This window comes from Chenopodium album, chromosome 5 (genome assembly GCF_948465745.1).
Source record: "Chenopodium album chromosome 5, dcCheAlbu1.1, whole genome shotgun sequence".
NCBI classification, from domain to species: Eukaryota; Viridiplantae; Streptophyta; class Magnoliopsida; order Caryophyllales; family Amaranthaceae; genus Chenopodium; species Chenopodium album.
In genome coordinates, this window is record NC_137838.1 from 53,000,444 (window position 1) to 53,021,853 (window position 21,410).

General features: G+C 33.7%; 1 protein-coding gene across 1 annotated transcript; it reads right to left on the reverse strand.

Moving 5' to 3' along the window:
- Positions 1 to 8,691: 8,691 nt before the first annotated feature.
- Positions 8,692 to 20,651, reverse strand: LOC145630739 (lipoamide acyltransferase component of branched-chain alpha-keto acid dehydrogenase complex, mitochondrial-like). Its single transcript, XM_081682914.1, has 8 exons — positions 20,350 to 20,651; positions 18,694 to 18,840; positions 18,445 to 18,570; positions 16,352 to 16,713; positions 14,266 to 14,513; positions 13,553 to 13,641; positions 10,871 to 11,098; positions 8,692 to 9,030 (listed from the first exon to the last, which is right to left on the reverse strand). The coding sequence occupies exons 1-8, from the start codon at positions 20,530 to 20,532 to the stop codon at positions 8,917 to 8,919; spliced, it is 1,497 nt and encodes a 498-aa protein (XP_081539040.1). The 5' UTR covers positions 20,533 to 20,651; the 3' UTR covers positions 8,692 to 8,916.
- Between the last annotated feature and the right edge of the window lie 759 nt (positions 20,652 to 21,410).

Consider the following 21,410-nt stretch of genomic DNA (forward strand, 5'->3'; position numbering starts at 1 on the left):
TAAATGAATTTTAAGACCCGAAGACCGACTTGATTAATTCAGTCCGGTCCGGGGTGGTCCGGACCGATTTATGAACATTACTATCGATGATGCCCCAAAGGCTTCATTAAGGGAGTTCTGTTGCTGGGTGGTTGGTAAAATTAACGGCTATTTCACCAAATGCCACTAAGTACATGCAAAACTCACCAAATGCCATCAAAGTTTTTAAAATTTACCAAATGCCACAGATAAACAATACAATGACACCTCGTCCCACTAATAGCATATGAACGTTAGTTTTCCGTTAATGCAATTCTTATTTCACTAAATGTCATTGCTTTGGAAAATTATTTCACCAAATGCCATTACTTTTAAAATTAATACACAATCATTATTTATTTTAATGAATAAATAATATTTTTTTCAATTTTCGTGACGAATATTGTTCGCATAAGGTTTTGGGGGTCATTTTGACCCTTTATGGGTACAAATTAAAATCGAAATTGGCAATAATAACGTAAATACCCCGTTTTGCATTATTTTTCGAAAAAAAAAATTACAATATCGCATACAAAGGAGCATATATGTTATTTTTTAGTCAATTCCGAGCTTAATTTGTTATCATAAAGGATCAAAATGACCCCCAAAATCTTACCCGATCAATTTTGATGACCAAAAAATAACGACACGCTAATCGAATTATTTTTCAACACACAAAACGGAGCATTTACTTTTTTTTTGTGTCAATTCTGAGCTTAATTTGTTTCCATAAAGAATCAAAATGACCCCCACAACCTTACCCGATCAATTTGGATGGTTAAAAAATAACGACACGCTAATCGAAATATTTTTAACACACAAAACGAGCATTTACTGTAATCCTCCGTATTTTTTTTAAAAAAATATTTTATAAATGAAATTTTTATTTTATTTATAATATTTATTTGTAATTTTCCGGAATTTAATTTTAAAAGTTTCAAATTATTAATCAGAGTCGAGAATTATTTGAACAAATTATTTTATGCACCTTTATCCTACAATTTATGTCCAATCAAACAAGCCTAACCCATTTGTTTACTTAATTGACCCATTTTTTTATGAGGTCCAATCTTCCTATTTACCCTACAATTATCTCCTATAAATACCCCATGAATCCCCAAAAATTTCCCACACAAAAAGGTTAGTCCTATTTTTTTCTTCTTTGTTTTATTAATTTGTGTAATTATAACTATTGATTTGTGGGTTTTGATTTTATTGTTTGAAATTAATTTAATTAGTATCAAATTGTATTTTGATGATTAAACTTTATAATTTGAGATTTTATAAATGTCATAATTTTCAGATTTTGTAAATATTATAACCTAGGGTTTTTAATTATTGAAAATCATGATTTTAGGGTTTTTATAAACAATTGATTTAGGGCTTTTATAGTAATGATGTTTTGAATTTTTGGTGATTATAACTACTGATTAGTTTAACTTAATTCCAGATTATTTTGAACACGTAAATTTGTATTTTAATTTTTAGATTTTCGTTCGTTAATATTAATCCCGTTTTAATCCCGATCAGGTTCTGAAATCATCCGATTTTGATAAAAAAAAAATAAAAAAAAAAAATAAAAATAAAAGTAGTGTTTTCCATGTGGAAACAACGTTTTAAGAAAGACACACTATCATTGGTAGTGATTACCACCCTCTCATGGCCAAATTCAGCTTCTAAATATGATTTTCGGGTAGTTTTTTAGTTTTAACAAAGTTTTTTTTATGTTTAAAATTTTATCCTTGAGTTTGATTAATAAAATTAATTATGTTTAAAGTTAATTAAGCGTAAATATATGTTTTTATTGAAGTTTCAAGAGGTTTTTCATCATGATATATTGTTGGAAATTACTTGGGTTAGTAATATTAATTGTTGGTTGTTTTTTTAGGAAGTGATTATTTCCTAGGAGACTTTTAATTGAGTATAAAAGTGATGTGTTGATAAAGTTTTGAAGGTTTTTTAATTAATCTAAAGTGCTGGAAATAGATTCTAAGTACTACTTTTGAGGTTTTATAAAGAGGGTTTAATCACCCATTAAAAAGGGAGATTATTAGGGGTTTTTAAATAATTTTCAGATTTTTATTAAACTTTAAACATGCTGTAATTTCATGTATAAGAGTGTATTTTAAGGTTTTTTATGAAGAAAATTTAAAGAACTATATATAAGCCTTTAATTTTAACTAAAGGGAAGGTTTTAAAGTGTTGTTTAATTGGATTTTGAAGGTTTTGAAGGAAGTTAGTATTGCTGTAAATTTAATTGCTTGGGTATTTATTAAATTATTGTTTTTTTGTTTAGGGGAGGACTTTATAGAAGGTGATTTCTAGTTAGTAAAGTGGCATACCAACTCGTATATTCAAGGTACGTACGAGTTACGAAACCTTGCTTTTAGGTGCATGTTTAAGGATGGATCGAGAACTTAGTATCATGTATAGGGATGACTGGGTTAAATTGTTTGGTTATACATTGTGAATTTTCGTATGACGTGCACTATTCTATATTGCACGTATTGTTTATGCTCTAATTATGCAAGGTGTGCTTAGAGGCAAAGGTATGTGATTGGTGAAATGATTAATTTATTGCTCATTCATGATTATGGAAACAGAATGAGTAAAGGAAGAATTTAAGTCTTATATGACGAGTTTAAGTTTGTGGGGTGCCTTATGCACTGAAGGTGTTTATACACCGAGGTAGTTAAAGGATTTAATAATAAATGTTGCTTGTCACTAATAAATCAAGAATTGAAATTTGAAAGTTTACTTTACTTGATTGAACTGATAATGGATTGATTGTGTTGTTTGCAAATGAGTCATCACCAAGTCTAAACTTGTAAATCACGTAAAGTGCAAGATGGATGAGCAATAAAACTCTAGATTTGTGCACATCTGGAGTAATGACAATCAGGGGTTGGGTTACACGGGGTATTAGCCGTGCACTTTTCTTGAGGCCGTCTGATATACGAGTCTCTTATTTCAAATACTTTTCAAAATTAGGAGTTAGATGAGATCTCATACTAGCTACAGTCACGGAGTCGCGCCCGTGGTTGTTGGATGTTTATTGATGTTTCTGAAAGGAGGCATGGGGTTTTCTTTTATTGATTTTCTAAATGGAGCATGGGATGGACAACCTTGTCTATTGCTTAATCCAATGAATAAAATGAAATGATTTGCCTATTATTATTAGTGGAGTCTTAGTAATGTAAACAATTGAGTCATGTGTTTGAGTTTATAATTAAATTGTATTCTATGATTGATTGTTAGTAGCATGCTAGGAATTTCTTATTATTTTTCGTAGCTTGTATGTACTCAGCTTTGCTGATTGCGTGTTTTTGTGTGTCTTTTCTTTGGTCATGGCCTTCGCCTTTCAATGACCCTGTAATGATCCAATCTTTACACTTGTAATATTGGGAAGTAGACTCATCACAGGTGTTTACATAGTTTTGACTTGCATCCAGGTGGTGGGATTTTAAGTGGAGAGTTGGTTATTGTTCGCAGTTTATTTCTTTTCATAAGTTTGAATTTATTTAAACTCTAGTTTTATTTATTTACTACTTTTGTGGGGTTTTGAATAAGGGCCTTAATGGTTCTAAGTTGTAAGATTTAATTTGGTTTTAGTTATTGGTTTTGAAACTTATTTATAACTGAGTTAGTTTTTCTCCAGCTATTTTATGATAAAGCCTTAACGTTTGAACACGTAGCGGTAGCACGCCAGTAATTCTCTTGAATATTGTTCAGAGTCCTCACAGGTTTAAAGAGAGAATTATTGGGGTGTTACATTTATGTTATTTTTTTGTCAATTCCGAGCCAAATTAGTATCCATAAAAGGTCAAAATGACCCCCAAACTATACCAGAGCAATTTTTGCCACAAAAATGAAGAAAAAAATATATTATTTTTATTAATTAAAATAAATAATTAAAATGAACCAATCATATTATGACACGTGTCAAGATTTAATTTTAATGACTAACGAAGTTAACGGCCGTTAATCATTAATGACATTTGGTGAATTTTTTAAAAGCTCGATGACATTTGATGAATTTTGAAAACCTTGATGGCATTTGGTGAATTTTTAAGTACTCATTGGCATTTGGTGAAATAGCCGAGCAATTAATATAAACCGATTTTAATCTTCTCATGTCTTTGTGTAGATTGTGTAATATTGCAAAAATAAGGTAGTTTGAGGGGGGGGGGTATTGATCTGAGTATTGTTGGCATCGCTGCAAGGTATGTGTGAATGTGCGAGGAATATGCAATTTATAACGCAAAGATGGGTGGGAATGTGGTTGCTACTACTATTCCCTTGAGTGTGGATTGGAATGCTTCTAGGCGTGGCTATGTGAAGGTGAATTTTGATGCATATGTTCCTAATAATTGTGTAAGGCTTAGGGTTTTGGCAAGGGATGACCAAGGGGCCTTGTTGCTTGTTGCGGTAACAAAGAGTGAAAGACTAGATTTGTGTGGTCGTTTTGTCAGGGCTGGCTAAAGCAATGACAACACGCTATATTGTTGAGCTTGCGATTACGTAGGATGGGATATGTGAAGTTGGTGTTGGAGGGTAATGCCATTAACGTCGTCATAGCTATCAAATGCAAGCAAGAGTGTGCATCTCTTATCTTCATTCAGTTTGAAGATATTCATAGGATGTTAAGTAATTTTTCATACTTTGCTTGTAACCGTGTTAGGGGACGGGTGATACAGTGGCTCATCTTGCTACCAGATGAGATTCGGGTAGTAAAAATGAACACACATGTATGAGCTTATTCCACCAAAGTTTTCAAACTTTGGCTGAACTTGATCCATAAATTTATTTTCTTGCGTTTTTTTAAAAAAAAAAAAAAATAGTTGACCAAGTACAAAAATTCCACTACAAAGAAAATCATCTTAATAAAAAGAAATTACGTAATAAAACAAACTCACTAGCATATTAGGTACTAGAAAATACATTGGAACTAACTACTACCTCCGTTAAATGTTTTCTGCAACTTTGGAGTAGTTTGCGGTTCACGATGCAAAATTTGAGGGGTAAAGATTAGAGTAAGTTTAGAGATATTAATGAAAGTTGAGGAGAGAGAAAGTAGGACCCCCCCACTTGCAAGTTAGTGGGGAAAACTGTCACTTTTTTTAGGGAAAGAATTTTCCCTCTTAAATTTTCACCAAAATTTCAAACAATTTGAAATTTTTGGAGATTCAAAACTCCCACCAGATTTTTTAAAAAAAAAACCATAGTTAGACATTCAATTTTCAGCATTTAAGAGGCATATAAAAGCAGCCTCATTTAATACAAGTGCATTCAATGTTTTTCCCAAAAGACAAGCCATGAAATTGTTCACCATTACACCATTAGTTTTCAAAAGTTAGCACTAAACACATTCACTAACACCCTAATTATCCAAAAAATTATCCTAAGTAAAGTCAGTGTTGCACATCTTCTTCACATAATAGACGCTTCATTGGCTTGGCACCTCCATCATCCATAGAGCCCAACAGGAACGCCCCTTCTTCACAAAAAAAAACCAGCAGGGACCCCTGTTTCATCAACCTTAAGCTGAAAATTTTCAAGTTAAGCAAACAACATGGCAGAGTTAGAAGAAGGGGTGTTTTTGGATGTTGAGCAACTGTTAACTGAGGAAGAACTGGCAGAGCTCTACTATGACTATGAAGAACACATGCAAGATTATGGCTTGTATGATGATTCTGATGATGAAGATATGGAAGAACAGGGGCAGTAAGATGGGAAAGCCATTGTATGACACAAATGGGGTATTACTACATGATGGGAAATATGGCATGTTTCCTTTTACAGTGAAGGAGCATGCTAAGAAAATCAAGCAAAAACAGGCCTGTAGGAACATGGGAAACCAAGGCAGTCCAAAATGTGAATAGGGAGGTGATTAGGGAGATGTTGCTCACAAAAGTAATACCATCAATCATCTCAAAATGGCCAGAAACTCTAAGCAAAAATGTCACAATACAGTGGGACAATGCAAGACCACACCAGATACCAAGAGATGAAGAATTCATTGCTGCAACAACTGAAAATGGATTCAACATTCAACTAGTGTTTCAGCCACCTCAGTCACCAAATTTGAATGTGCTAGACTTAGGGTTGTTCAGGTCTATTCAATCACTGCAATACCAATCATTTACTAGCATTTTGGATGAGCTAGGGGAGAAGGTCATTGAGTCTTATGAAACATTCAAACCAGAGGTGAACAAGTACATATGGATCACTTTGCAAAAGTGCATGATCATGATACTACAGGCAGAGGGGGGCAACAAGTACAAAATTCCTCACATGAACAAAAAGAAGCTTGAAAATTTGGGAATTTTACCAGACAAGGTTGAGGTGCAAAGGGGCATAGTGCTGGGGAGTGTAGAGTACCTAAACACAATGTTTAGGCCAGCCACTCAAGGGACTCAAGATGCAGCAGAAGATATGGAGGTGGATGCAGATTAGGGGACTCCAAGAAGCAGGTAATGCACAATGACAACATGGACTGCCACACATAACCACTTACCTCTTTTTTTTTTTTTAATTATGTTTAGGTTAATGAATAGGTGGTTAGGTGTATTTTGTTGATTTACAATGAGCTAACATGTTAGGCAGTCAAATGTAAAGTCTTTTGATGATGTGCATCAACTTTTGTAATGACCCTTTGAATTAAATGACAAATAAAAGTTTTTGTAATGAAGGTGAAAAAAGGTTTTGAATACTACACTTCACAACATAGTTACCTCAACAACAGTCTCAAACAAGAGATTATTGGAGCAATTCTAATGTGTTAAGTGGAATTCATTGGAGTCCCTTCATCATATGGACCATACAAGTGACTTAGGGTGGTATTTCATAAAGGCAGGGGGACTCCATACATTCATGGGGCACAAAACAAAAGGGTGGGACTCTTTCATGCACTGCCACACAGGAACACAAAACCATAGGCATTGTTCTCTACACAATATGATCATTGAGAACATTGTACACACCACACAACAAAAGAAAGACACCAAACTAAACTCACCTTTCATCATTCATCAATCACAATCCCTTGTTCCCCCTTTTTTTGTACACAAACAACGAGATCAAGGAAACACACTTTCAACCAGACAAGCATCATTAGGCAGCATCATCACAGGAAAAAAAACAGCATACACCATATCACAACAGCATCCAGGGTAATCAACCAGCAACAGAGTACAGGAGACTCACAATACCACCAACATTATAACTCCAACAACATATGCACAACAATCCAACACCACATGCACTATAATTAAGCCACAGGCATGCTCATCCAACAGATCCACCACATATCAATAACAATCCACCAGCAAATTGGCAACATGGCTCATATAATTCATCAACCAACAACATAATCCAGTAAAATACAAACAAGCAAGCCCAGAACACATGCATGAATTAAAAATAAAGCAACCAACATAATTAAGGGACTCATGATTATAAATTAAAGAGGTTAGGGTTAGGAATCGTTACGAAAGCAGTCACTCAGAGGGTTGAACCGAAGGGTTCATCCGCCTCACATAGCATTTGACAACAGGGACCGAAGAGCATCCACAGTCAGGCATCTTGGGAGGAGAAGGAGAAGCCTCCTCCATTTCCTCATCCTCATCAGAAGAAAGGATGATGAACTCATGGTCTAGAAGCCCACGCATCCTCCTTAGAGCGACACGCGCCGCCTTCCTCGTAGATCGGACTTTGGGGGGTGACCTTGGCCTCTTAGATCTGCCCTTTTTAGGAGCCACAACACTCCCAACATCAGATTCAGCCACCAGATCTACAGGAGCAGGAGATTCAGACACCAGATCTACAGAAGTACCAGTATCAGCCACAAGATCTACAGGAGCGGCAGATTTAGCCACCATATCTACAGGAACCCCTTTCCCCTGCTCCATCTTCAAGCGTTCCTCCTCCTCCATACTCTTCAGCACTTGACCCAACGCTCTGTAGGTGTACATAGTACAGTAGGGACCAGTTTCAGTAGACTCGTAGAACTCACGAGGGAAAGGGTTGCCAGTTTCAAAGCAATGGATGAAGTGCTGGATCAAGTTCTCCTCACCCTTATCATTTGTGGCCAAGTACGCGTCTTTCAAAGGATCAAGGTTAACCATTTTCGTGGGGGATTCTTTTGGTGAGAAATTGGAGTGGTGAAGAGTGGATTTGGAGAGAGGAAGATGAAGAATCGAAGAAGAAGAGGAGAGAGAAACTGAGAGACGATGAACTAGGGTTCATCTTCTGAAGAAGAATCAAGAACATAAAGGGGAACCCAACCATCAGAAATTAATTTTTGGTGGTTGGGGAAGTGAGTAAATGATGAGAGAAGGAGGGAGATGGGAAAATAAAGGGAGGGAATCATTAGGTTAGATTAATCTGATTAGTTTTAGGTTAATGAAATCTGATTAGTTTTAGGAGATAATAAGGGTAATAATTAACAAAAAAAAATATTAAGTAAGGGTAAAAAAGTAAATTCATGCTTTTTTCTTTACTAAAAATAGAAATAAAATGGAAAGTTGCACATAACCCTGATCATCCCGAAATGGCAAAAGTTGCAGATAACATTTAACGGAGGTAGTACATTATTGAATTTGGGAACATCAATCAACAACTTTAGATTATTTTTATTATGTGAATAAGGTGAAGAGAATAAAACATGTAGAATTGTGACAAATTCGGTTTATTATATCTTCCTTTGACTTGAGGTTGATTTGCAAATAAAAGAAAAACAATCCAAGAGCATTTTAGGCAGTATAATGCCTAAGAAATCAAATGTGAGGAAATGGAAGATAACCGAACATACGGATCCTACATATCAGTCTTTAATGTGATCATTACAAGCTACCAGATATCACAAATGAAATCCTTCCTACATACAGGAAATGACGATCATCTCGTATGCAAAAGGAGCAGGTCCGGCTTTTCAACAAATGATTTCCACTCGTTGCAAAATTTTGCAACTGTTGCTCCGTCTAACACCCTATGGTCAGCACCAATATTTACCTGAGAAATATTCGAGAATGTCAGAAACACAGATGGATTGCAAGCCATGAGATCAATGGAATACATCACATTCAACTCATAGGATGAAAAATTATGATCATTGGATGATCCGTCTCGTCATTATGCGTTTAGTTTCAGTTCAAAAACAGACTTTACATTAAAGTTCCTACTCGAGTTTTTTGGTTTTATCTGCTACTAAAACTAGCAGTAATATCAGCACTTAGAATGGCATCAATATCTTAAGTCCAGCATACATATCATGCTATTCCCCTTAATACTGTGTTCCGTTCTTGGTATTATATTCAAGTTAAAAGTGCACCTACTCAGCAGATTAATGCAATTATAATTGTTTCTCCAAACAGATAAAAACTTATCAAACATGATACATCAATACTAGTACTCGGCAAATCAGGTCAAGCATTCTGACATCTACTCAAAACAATCAGAAGTCAGCAAACATATAATGGGATAGCATATTTGTGAATCCAGTGTAACAGAATTGAGGCATAACTCCTCGCCTGCATATCAATTGTAGATTCCCCGCACAACTTCTAGGTGATCCTCTCATTTTTCTCTCTGTATGGGTTTCTTTTGGTAATAATATTAACAAATTAAGGGTAACTTTTTGTTCCATTTCGGTGCTTAGATCATACATTTTAAGGTTTGGTTTTGTGGATTTTTTTAGAAGGCCTTTATTTTTTTGATATGATCTATATGCTGGACAATAGAGAAATAAGACAAACCTACATATTTTTGGACATTTATTTATGTAAAATTGATTTGTAGTGGGCATATGTAGCTTTTTTTTTTATTATATACTTCGTATGCAACAAAGTTGTTTTTAATAGTGATCAAATATCAATAATATCTTGGAGTGTTGCTCAATTACAGCAATATTTTAAAACCTCCGTTTTAAAAATAAAACAATGAGATATGGAGTGCACAAGATTAATGATGTGTTTGAGAACCTTAATCATAAAGAATGAGGAGAACAGTCGAAAAATAAACTATGAAAAAATGTAGAAAAGAAAACCTGTAAAATCTAATTTGGTTGTTAGATATGGAAAACTACTGAAAGTACTAGGAGTAAATTTGAACATTTTTTTTTCAATTTCTAGTATATTCAAACAAAACTATTGACATGGAATGTACTTCACAGAATAATTTAGGTATCCCAGGTCTTTCACAGTAAAACCTTAAGTAGATCACTAATAATTTAAAGAAATAATAATAATAATAATAATAATAATAATAATAATAATAATAATAATAATAATAATAATAATAATAATAATAATAATAATAATAATAATAATAATAATAATAAATAAATAAATAAATAAAAAATAATAAAAAATAAAAAAAACTCAAGGTCAGGCAAAATAAACTATAACAAGGTCGTAGAAAAGAAGCAAGAAGCAAAAATGGTTTAAGATTCAACTTAATGGTAAATAAATCGTGTTACGCATACCCTTACCTAGTTTCAGTAGAAGTACAAATATTCAAATTCAATCCCCCAGCCTACAGATATAGATGTTATACAATCTGACATCCACTATACATGCAGTTAGGAAGGTATTTACCAGTGAACATATATTTCAAAGTGTTTAGTTTTTTCGTACTGATGGAAATGAGAACAGAAGTTAGTAAAAATATATCAAATATCATTTTTCAATCCCACAGCCCACAGCCCCCAACCTACAGATATAGATGTTCGTACGATCTAGCATCTGCTAAACATGCAGTATGGAAGGTCTCTACCATTGGCCAAATTTCAAAGCATAATGTTTTCCATAAAGATGAGAAAGAGAACAAATATCAGTAAAAAAAAAGTACTCACATTCATTAAAGGTGTGGAGTACACAGTCCCCTCTTCTTTGAAACGAGGAACTTTCTGAATTCTACCAATTGCGATTATCGCAACTTCAGGCAAATTAATTAGAGGAGAACCAAACTTTCCACCAATGGCTCCAATGTTACTGATGGTTATTGTTCCTCCAGATACATCATCCTGACTAAGCTTGTTTTCTGTTGCGAGTTGTTGCAACCTTGAAATTTCCTTGGTTATCTAAAAAACATAAGCGTCAATACTGAAACTGTTAAAGCTTAAGGAGCTCAAGCAATTAATCTTAATCCTTAATAACCAAAAACAAGGACACGCAATACATAAGATGAAATACTTGGAAAATACATCTAAATCATTTATCTTCTTTAAACATCTCAGATCTTGATGCCTCATTATGCATACCAATTTGAATAAAAATCAATCAAGACATCTCTTTAGTCATAACATCAAAAAATCCTAGTCTTTATGGTCAAATTAGACCACCAAAAGCATATTTGTTTGTTTTAAAAAGAACGGGGATAATATAAGAACGCTGCTACGTAGGAGAGTGATGGAAAAGTGAGGTGTTGTGAGGGCTTGTCTAAGATTGTGCAAGGAACAAACATAGCTGACAGCTCTAACAATGGCAGAAAATTAATAAGAAGATGATGATTCTAACCTATGTTAATTGGACACGGCTAATATCGCGAAGTGTCCGTGTCAACATGACACTTCACGGACACATGACACGTGCCTGATCCTTCACTGTGCACTCGGACACTTCCATTAAGAGATGAGAGGAAAAAAGAGAAGAAACATGCAAGAAAAATATATCTTGTTCGAAAACCACCATTAATATAGAGAAGATGGAGATAAGAAGATTGCCATTTTTTAGGAGAATTTACCAAGGAAAGAATTAAAATAAAAAAAATAGGGGTAGACATAATGAAAATTTTAAAGATTTTGTAAATTGTAACACATAATTTATTTATATAAATTTAAGTGACATATCGACTGTCCCCGTACCCGTGTCCTAAAATTTTGGAACTTGTCGGATCGGACACTAGGACACGTGTCCGTGTTCGATACCCATTCCCGAGTCCATGTAACATAGGATGATTATATTGATAAGATGATAATTACAATAAATCGAATGATAATTCCACTTTCGAGAGGTGGATTCTCTCCTAAGTATGAGCTTTCGAGAGGCTCAATCTATCCCAATAAAATATCACTTAATATTCAACATGTCCTCTTAGATCCTAATGAAGCCTATTTATAGAAAATCTCTCCTAAAAAACCTCTAGTTTATTCCCCAAGTCACAACTAATAGACTATGACTAACATGCCAACTCCTTAATGTTGATTACTTGCAGATTGCAGTGGCGAGTAAAGAGAATTTTTTTTTTTCCCCTAAAAATGGACAGTGGGCGTGATGAAGAGAGATGATGATGATTTGAAATATGATGCTGCAGGAATGTTGAATGTCAAGCAAGCAAATAGAAAGACTCAATGGGGCTGCCACCTAAGTGTAAAGGAAAGCAGAGGACAACACGGCACTATTGGACAAAACTCATCAATGAAACACTAAGGGGAGGAATAACAAAAGCCTGATACTCTGTGGAATGAAGACAACATTTAATTAATACCAGGTTATCTAGTGTAGCTTGCTTAATTATATAAGTAGTAGTATATCAGTATAGGGCATGAGATTTGTAATGTGGAATGAGAGACAATGGTAATCTCAAGTTACTAAGAGAGTTGTTATCAAAAGAGAGTAATAGCCTAAAGCTATTAGCCTTTCATTTGTAACCCTTTAGCCGTTATCAATCACATTTTCAAGTTTTCAACTTAAAATTTCCGCTAATTCATAAAAAATACAAACCAGATTTTCAGTCTATACACAAAAACCCTTTCTTGATTAATATTCCCATACTTCCCTCTATTGATTCCTTTCCCTTTCCATTGAGTGTGCCAAACAGCCCATAAGTTGTCAAGGTAAAATCAAATAAATTCTTGCATACGAGTCAAAAACAAATGATCAAACCACATGGATTGATCATTTTTTTAAAAAAGCCTTATTATACTGCCTTTCAGAAGTTCTTGCATCCACTGGGTAAATTACCAAAGAATTACACTACGTGTTTATATATGTTACCCAAGAGTCCAAGACACAACCACGAGTTTCAAGTAATATATATCTGAGTGTGCCAAAAAGTAAACCAGAATCCTAGTTAGAAAACAATTGTCCTAAAACTTGACAAAATGTTGGGGAGACAGCATTCATGAAACATATTTGTGTTTCTATAAGATTGAGGATAGTATTTTCAAACTAAAGACATACAGATATATTCACAATTAGTTGTTGGGTAGTACATGTATAATATCTTATCTAAAGATCATTTGTGAATGTACACTGCATAAGTTTCGGTACCCCCCCCCCCCCCCCCTCTTATATCACACACTTTCTTTTTTTTTCTCTGTCAATATGGTCAATTGGAAGAGTAACGCACAGATGTTTAAATAGGGAAAAATGAAATTGACAGGCTTTGATTACCATCACACACTTAGATTCAAAGAAAAATCAAGTGACATTAGGGAGATACAAAAAGAAAAAATTCCATAAACTTGGCAACTCATTGATGAAAAAGTCAAAGTGAAGTGACTGATGAACAAACAAAAAGACAAAACATTTACCTCCAATATAGAAAGGGATTGAACCTTCTTGACATTTGGTACAACCAAACCATAAGGAGTAGCCATGGCAATCCCAATATTATGAGTGCCTGTATTACAAAAACAAAGATAATATTTGTTGATTACTATGAAAGTCTATATAGCAAACAAATTTGGAACAACAAAATACATATGTTTAAGTGGCAAACTGAGAAGATAAAATGAATGGGAATGCACAGTTATGCACCTTCACTTCACTATTAATTCGTTAAAGTCTATCTATTTCTAATGCATTCTAAAAGTTTACAGTCCTAGAATAAAACTGATGTACATATGCAGTTATCAAATTGAGAATAAAATGCTTTAGATCCAACAAGATAGCAACTAGGGCAACAAACAGCTACTTACCAGAGGCTTATTCAGAACTCATCAGTACTTACTCCCCTGATAATTCCATACTAAAACTGGCATTCTGTTAAGCATTTGACTGTTGTTGCAGTTCCCAAGTTTACCATTAAACATACCGGCTTCTCTCTTATTCATTCTTTTACTCACATTTTTATTTCTTAAAATTTTTATTTTTAGGCATGTAAGGAACCATCATATCTTATTATGAGATGATTGCATACTTAGATACATCCAATGAATTTCTCCTTGCAACCAGGAACTAAAAACGAGAGCCAAAAACAGGCAAAATATTTCAGAGAAAACACTAAGTAGTTTCTTGTACAAACCTTTGATAATGATCTCATTTGCATCTTCATTGAAGCAACTATTTAAAAGGGGGTATTTGTCCATTGCCTTTGATAGTGATTTGACCAAAAAAGGAAGAAAAGTGTGCTTTATACTTGGATCGGGGTTTGCATTCTGAAAAGATGCTTTAAGTTCTACAAGTCCTCCACAATGAATTTCTTCAACATAATGAAAATGAGGAACTCTGGCAGCCATTGTCATGGACTTGACCATCGCGCGTTGGAATCCCCTGAACCAGCAAACAGTTTAAATCATAATGTGCATGAACAATTACAAATCAGAAATGTTAATTAATTTTACAAGCATGTACTCCTAGAAAAATAAAAGATAATTATGGGATGTGGCCAATAGCTCAATACATTCAACTGAAAAACTTATGAGATGTGGATGAGAATATACTCCACTAGTTAAGCTGTGAATGTGGTAAAAGGAATTTTGTCCTAAACAATTTCAGGTGATCTATGCTCAAATATATTTTCTGTGTTCTTTTAATTGCAACAAATTACCTTTTGTCCAGAGCTTCCTATTAAGTTAATCCAATACTTATTTTCATACCACAAATACCTAATATACTCTTATTGACATTTCCAAAGTTCTTTACTCGATTTTGGTGGTCACTTTCACAATTCACTCACTATTTTTTTAATCAGAACATTTGATCTTCATTTAAAATATAGAAATGAGACTGAAAGTTTCAACGACCAGCTATTTTAACAAAATCTAGCATCTTTTATAAGTAAGTTCTAATTATAAAAATTAATTTGATTCAACTAAAATAAATTAAATTATATGAATTATTATAAAAAACATTTAAATGTAATTTTCTAATGACTTACAAAACAAATATAATTCATTGAGAAACACTAATATATTTTGTTATGAAAATAATTATGAACAAAATTTTATTTTATTAATAATTATTTTGGTGTAGATAAATGTTTTCTATGTCCATCGGTATTATTATTGAAATAAAATTAGTTATTAAAATATGAAATATTAAAATAATAGTAACATTTTTTATGCATTAACAAATTACGTGAAATTATTATAAAATAACAAATTATGTGTAACTGCGTAAATATTATATTTTGCATAGTTAACTCATATAATTTTTAGTTTAAGACAATTGGATTGACCCCGTTGCTTTCAAATTAGATTCGCCCATAAACTTGAGATATAATATAGAAAATACTAAGAAGCAATAAGCAGCAGAAACATCACATCACATTATCGTAGTGCTACTTGACTACTTAGAGCAAGTTTAGCCCTAAGTTTTAAGACTTGGGGTGACATCATCATCTTGAGTTTTAAGACTTATGTTTAAAACTTCCCCCATTTTTCTTCTTAAATCTCTCAAGTTGAGTCTCAACTTAAGACTTGATATTGGAATCCACCTCAATTTTATTTTTATTATTTTTTTTTTTTTACATTTTTCTAATAATAATAATAACAACAATAACAATAACAATAATAATATGTCATATATTTGAGTCTTAGGGCTAATGTGATAAATTTGGACAAGTCTTAGTGAGTGTTGACAAGAATTTGATGACATCATTTTCAATGGGGACCACCAAAAATGATGTCACATTCAAGTCCAATACTAGTGGATTATCTAGAAAACAAAATATCAAAATAACTTGACTTCATTGCAAAGCCATCAATCATTTATTTACTAAATTGTAACTTGCAAGAATTTAATTGCTTGATGCCAACATGCAGTTATTGAGTTTTGAGAGTGTTTTATAAACAAAATTCATTCCAGCAAATAAAGTAAATAACTAAGCATATGGGAGAAGGAAATACACAAGAAACAAGGAGCATATTGTGTCCAGAGATTTCAGGTAATGCAAATCAAATTAAATTATTTAAAAGAAAATTGTAACTGGAAATGTCTATTTGCTAGATGCAAACCCACAGTTGAAGAGACTTGTTTAATAAGCAAAACTAAAAACAAAATAAGAAAAAAAACTACGCATCTGAGGGGGGAAAGAACAACTGAACAACACTAGTTAGCAAGGAGCATACTGTGTCCAGGGATTCCAGGTATCACATATCAAACATTACCTTAGCTGTAAGGTTCTGTCTTCATACAATGAACTCCCAGTCACTAATTTGTCAGAGCAATATACATATGGCTCAGCAGCAACATCTTTAGCACTGGCATAATTGATAATATCTTCTTTTAATATCCTTCCATCTTTACCACTACCTTTAATATTATTAATGTCAATTCCATGTTGCTTTGCTAAGTTACGAACAGCTGGTGTGCACAGTAAGCCACTCACCCTACTTTCACTTGAGATTGAAACTTGACTACTTGACTCATCTTGTTTAACAGGATCAGATATATTGGATTCAGTGTTACCATCACTTACAGTTGAAGGAGAAAATTCTTCAACAGCCATCTTCAACAGTGTTTCTCCAACCTGCTTACCAGAAAATTACAGTAAAGAAGAGGGCTAGTAGAAGGGTTACCAAAATACTATTACATAGCCAAATACAAAAAAAACATAACATCAGAATTTTCCAATTCTTCTTTCAAATTGTAAAATGTACGAGAAATGTACCAAAAATATATGCCATACGTTAACATGATATCTTTATTTGGGGAGGAGGGAGGAGAGACATGTAAAAATGGTGTCCTTCAAACAAAGTGCATTTCTCTTGACAGCAGTTCATAAAATATATCACGAGTTGATGATTTATTAGTTAATTAACTGATACTTTAGCGGGTAATTGCAGTGTAAATTGATCCTATAATTGCACACATAAGTTTGGATTGAAACAAAGAAGTGCAAGGGATAAGCTCATAAGGCGACACCACAAAACAAGCTGGCCCAAGACTTAGAAAAAGCTAAGGGCACCTGGCCCATGGTATTAAACTTTGGCTGTGTCACTGCATTGTGACGGCAATGTAAAGGTTTTCAACTGTACTGCGACTGAGATATTGGGAAGTAACAGAAGCAAACCATCAGCATTGCCAATGAAAGTTGCAAACCAAGTAAATTAGGAGAGATTTACTTAACCTAAGTTTTCCTGAATGTGAAAGTGGTTTTCAAACTTACTTTGCATGTGACACTAGCATGGGCAGCGATGTAGGCCTCAGTCCATGGAATGTTTCAAGGCTTGTTGGGTTAAATACAATACGCTTAGGAGTTTCCAAAGCTTATGTTATTAATATGGCTTAAGCAGGAGCTTGATCGAACTTTACAGTAACAAGATATGATTGGGCTTGGATTAATCTGAAACTTAGCTGCTCTTTAGCTCATTAACCACTATTGACTTTTAATTATACAACAATATTAAGCATAATCATTTTATTAGACTTAGTTAGGTTTAATTAGATTAACTTAACACGTAGTATTTTTTTGTGATATTGTATTTAATTTAAAAATAAGTTAAATGTTAGATATACATGGCTCATCCAAAAGACTAATTTTTTTGCTGATTGGATTATATTAAAGTTGCTCCAAAGTCAATTTAACATGTTTGCACTTCTTAACTATTGAGAAGCATTAGAAGTCCATGTCAAATACAGAATTAAATAAGTTTGCGCATATTGAACCTCCTCAAGGACGGGATCTGCAATTATTTAGTTGATGCTTATCTAGAATAACTATAATTTAATGTATTTCTGAATTAAGTTCACACAAACCTTATAAGTAGTAATGACAATAAATTAGTTTAAACTGAGTTGCATTTTAGGATTCATCCAAATGGCACTTAAAGAACTTGACAATATCAAATTATGCAAACATCCTAAAACTAATAGCGCTTCTACAAAATTCTGGCATTTTATAGGAACAAGTGTTTTGGTACATAAAGGGAAAGAATCTCAAAAGAACCAGTATAGGACTTAATGCTGTAGTAGAAATGCAAAACTGTGCACCAGCTGAATTGCAGCACCTCTAAGTGTCCAACCATAAGTCACTCTCATAATTACAATTAATCTATGATGAGTTGCTCACTATAAGACCTGGTGTTACTTGTCAATTTGACACTTTCTTTCTTCTTTATCCTAACGTTCTTTATGTTAAATGCTATCCATAATGACTTACATAACAAGTCATACTTCGCTGGTTGAAATTGAGGTCTAATGGCATTCATTTGACTGTACTCTTACTGGTAAAGCTAAAAGTATACTTTAAACCACATACCTTCACAATGTCCCCTGGAGCATGAAGAATATGTGAAATCTTTCCCCTATATCGACTGGTTATTTCTATGGTAGCTTTATCACTTTGGACCTCGCAAAGTGGTTGAAATTCTTCAACTTCGTCTTCCTACAAAAAGATTTTCTCAGGAAGACAGGAAATCATATCAACATACATTGTTTTCTAACTATCAATTGAGCAATGAATCTATTTCAAGACCAAGCTAACAGCTAAAGTATTTAAATTTATTACCTCTTGGACAAACCACTTCAAAAGCTCACATTCAGCAATACCTTCACCTGTCTGTGCCAGAGGTACTTCAACTAACTCACTCAATGAAGGCTCAGTAGCAGCATGGGTTGTGAAGCAAGAAGCATTGAAGGAATAGTGGAGATTCAGCTATAACACATCAGTAAAAAGGAAGAGTACATGAGTGAGCAGCTAGTTGATAAGAAAGGAAAACATAACAAGCAGACAAGAAATTAAAAATCTACAAGAATACATCAACAAATAATCTAATAGACAGTCTCTTACTAACAAAGAAACATAATATTACGTTACGAAAATTGGCCCAGCCAAAGATCCAAGCATATTCTGATTCACACCACCTCTATGCTCATCCAACCCCCCCCCCCCCCTCTCCCCCCCTCCCTCCCTTTAACCCCCCCAAATAAAAAAAAATAAATATCAAAAAAATGAAACTGTTATGGATTTCCTTGGAAGTAGATTTAGCTACCGAATATATTCATTCCCATTAGTTGAGTCAATTATCCACTTCTAAAGCTTGATTTTAGAATTATTATCTTACCAGTGCCTATGAGAGTAATGCACTTCAAATTGAAGTGCTTCTTGTCTCTACTTCAACAATATACAGAGTATGACTGATAACATCTCAATCCCTAAACCCTCACAAATATAGAAGCCTATGAGATATATGGGCTGTATTATACAGTACTAACATGCAACAAATAATACAATGCAACTTTCATTATGTTGAGCATCATTTCTAATCAAAAGCCTAGGAATTTCCATTTTCACATAGAACCATTCAAATAAGTATTAACTAAATACGAGGGTGCTACATTAATAAGCCCTCAGATATATCACAAGTTTACAACCATGATAGTTTTCAGATGTACGGAGTATATTTGAATGCATCCATAAAATCAGGCAATCAGCATAAACAACATAATGATTGACTTAAAAGCATGATATATCAGTACAGCAATTTCCAAGAGTTCACTACTCCAAAAGGTTCCATATCCCTTTCAACTCACAGCGGTTTCAAACAGACCGCCAATTACTTTCTTGCATTACCTTTTTCTGCATTTCATAAGCTCAAAATGCAGATGCATTCCAAATTCATTACTCCGTAATAAGTACCTATGAATATAAACTGAATGCTCTTAACTATGCTACCACTTAAAAAACCAATAAATAAACGCACCACAGAAACTAAACCATCTCCATTCAAAGCTCAAACTAAGAAACTAGCAAGAATTTTTCAATAATGCAGAAATTTAATAAACAATATACAAGACAAGCAGTAAAATACGCTGAAATAAATACTGGTAACAAAGACAATTAAGCTGAAACAAAATACCAAAAATTAAATTATTTTTTTCCATCCATATCAAATTAGTTGACTTTTAATTCTATTCACAAACTCTAATTTGTCTAACTTGTGTATTTAAAATAGTGCGATCGACCGTTCATGTTATATATTGTATTTTCACAATATTAACTTTATACTGCCTCGTTTAAAATTATTTACAATAATTTGACATTCTTTACTCATACTTTATGTCAAATTATTGCAAATAATTTGAAACCGAAGTGGTAAAAGATATAATTAAAATTAGCTACAAATAAAGTTATACATTGATAACAGAGGAAGTATGAACCAACCAGATCATTAGGCTTAATTAGTCGACAACATCGAGACGGAAAGACGAACCCTAACAAAGAACGCCGGAACTCAGACCCAACCGCCGACGATGATGCCGTGCGAGGAGAAAAGGAATAAGAATAAAGATACAGGAGACCGGAATTGAGAGGCTTCCTCCGGCATAGTTGTCGAATTGAGATCATAGTTTTTGGTTAAGGTATAAAGCGTGAAAGAAGTTGAAGCAAAAAATGGTAGAATTTTGAGATTTTGATCATCATAGGTTAATGTAGCTGTCAAATCAATCTAGGAGTAGTAGTTTGGATTTTAATGGGATTGGATTGATGATTCAGTTCACATTACTTAATTAGATGTTAATTGTCATAACTATCTTTTTTTCGGAGTTTGTCGTCTTTATTTTTTATTTTTTATTTTTTTTGGGATTGATTATTCATCGTTGTTATCTAGAAAGGTAGAAGTATATAAAACACGTCATTTGCGTGCTTCTTCTTCCGAATCATGTTACGTGGGAGGGAATTGTGTATCAGATTTTGAGCTTGTCTAAATGGAGAGGAAGTAAAAACCCAGGGTTGTGAGACAAGTAAAAGATGTCTCACAATGGCAATTTTGCAATTAAGTGGAAAATAAAGTAAAACGGGGCTGGTATTTGGAGGGAAAAGATAACGGAATAGTAAAAAAATAGAACAAGAGAGGTGGTCCCAATTGAAAGAAGGAAAGAAAGTGACAGCTCAAAGAGAAAGTGTACTTCAACTTCTTCATCAAAAAAGAAAAGTGTACTTCAACTTGAGTATTTGGAAAAGCAAAAAACTCAGCTTTCTTCTTCCTTCTGTTAATATTTGATAACACCATTGGAGAGCTGTAAAAAAAAACAATTGTTCATTCTGTCGAATTAATACAATGGATGGTGTTACTGACGACGACGGTGTCGTTAGTAACACCGGCGATGATGGTGTGGAGGTGGTGATTGATGGAGGCGGTGTAGGCGGAGATGAGTTCGAAGAGTCGTGTGACGGTGCTGCTTTAAGGGAGTTGATAAAAGGGGTAAGAATTTAATTACTAACAA

Excerpts from the sequence above, each read along its gene's own strand:
- LOC145630739 (XM_081682914.1), bottom strand. The coding sequence starts at position 20,532 with ATGATCTCAATTCGACAACTATGCCGGAGGAAGCCTCTCAATTCCGGT. Across the intron at positions 13,642-14,265 it reads AAATGAGATCATTATCAAAG|GCACTCATAATATTGGGATT; the intron begins GTTTGTACAAGA and ends TTTGTAATACAG. Across the intron at positions 9,031-10,870 it reads ACTCCACACCTTTAATGAAT|GTAAATATTGGTGCTGACCA; the intron begins GTGAGTACTTTT and ends AATATTTCTCAG.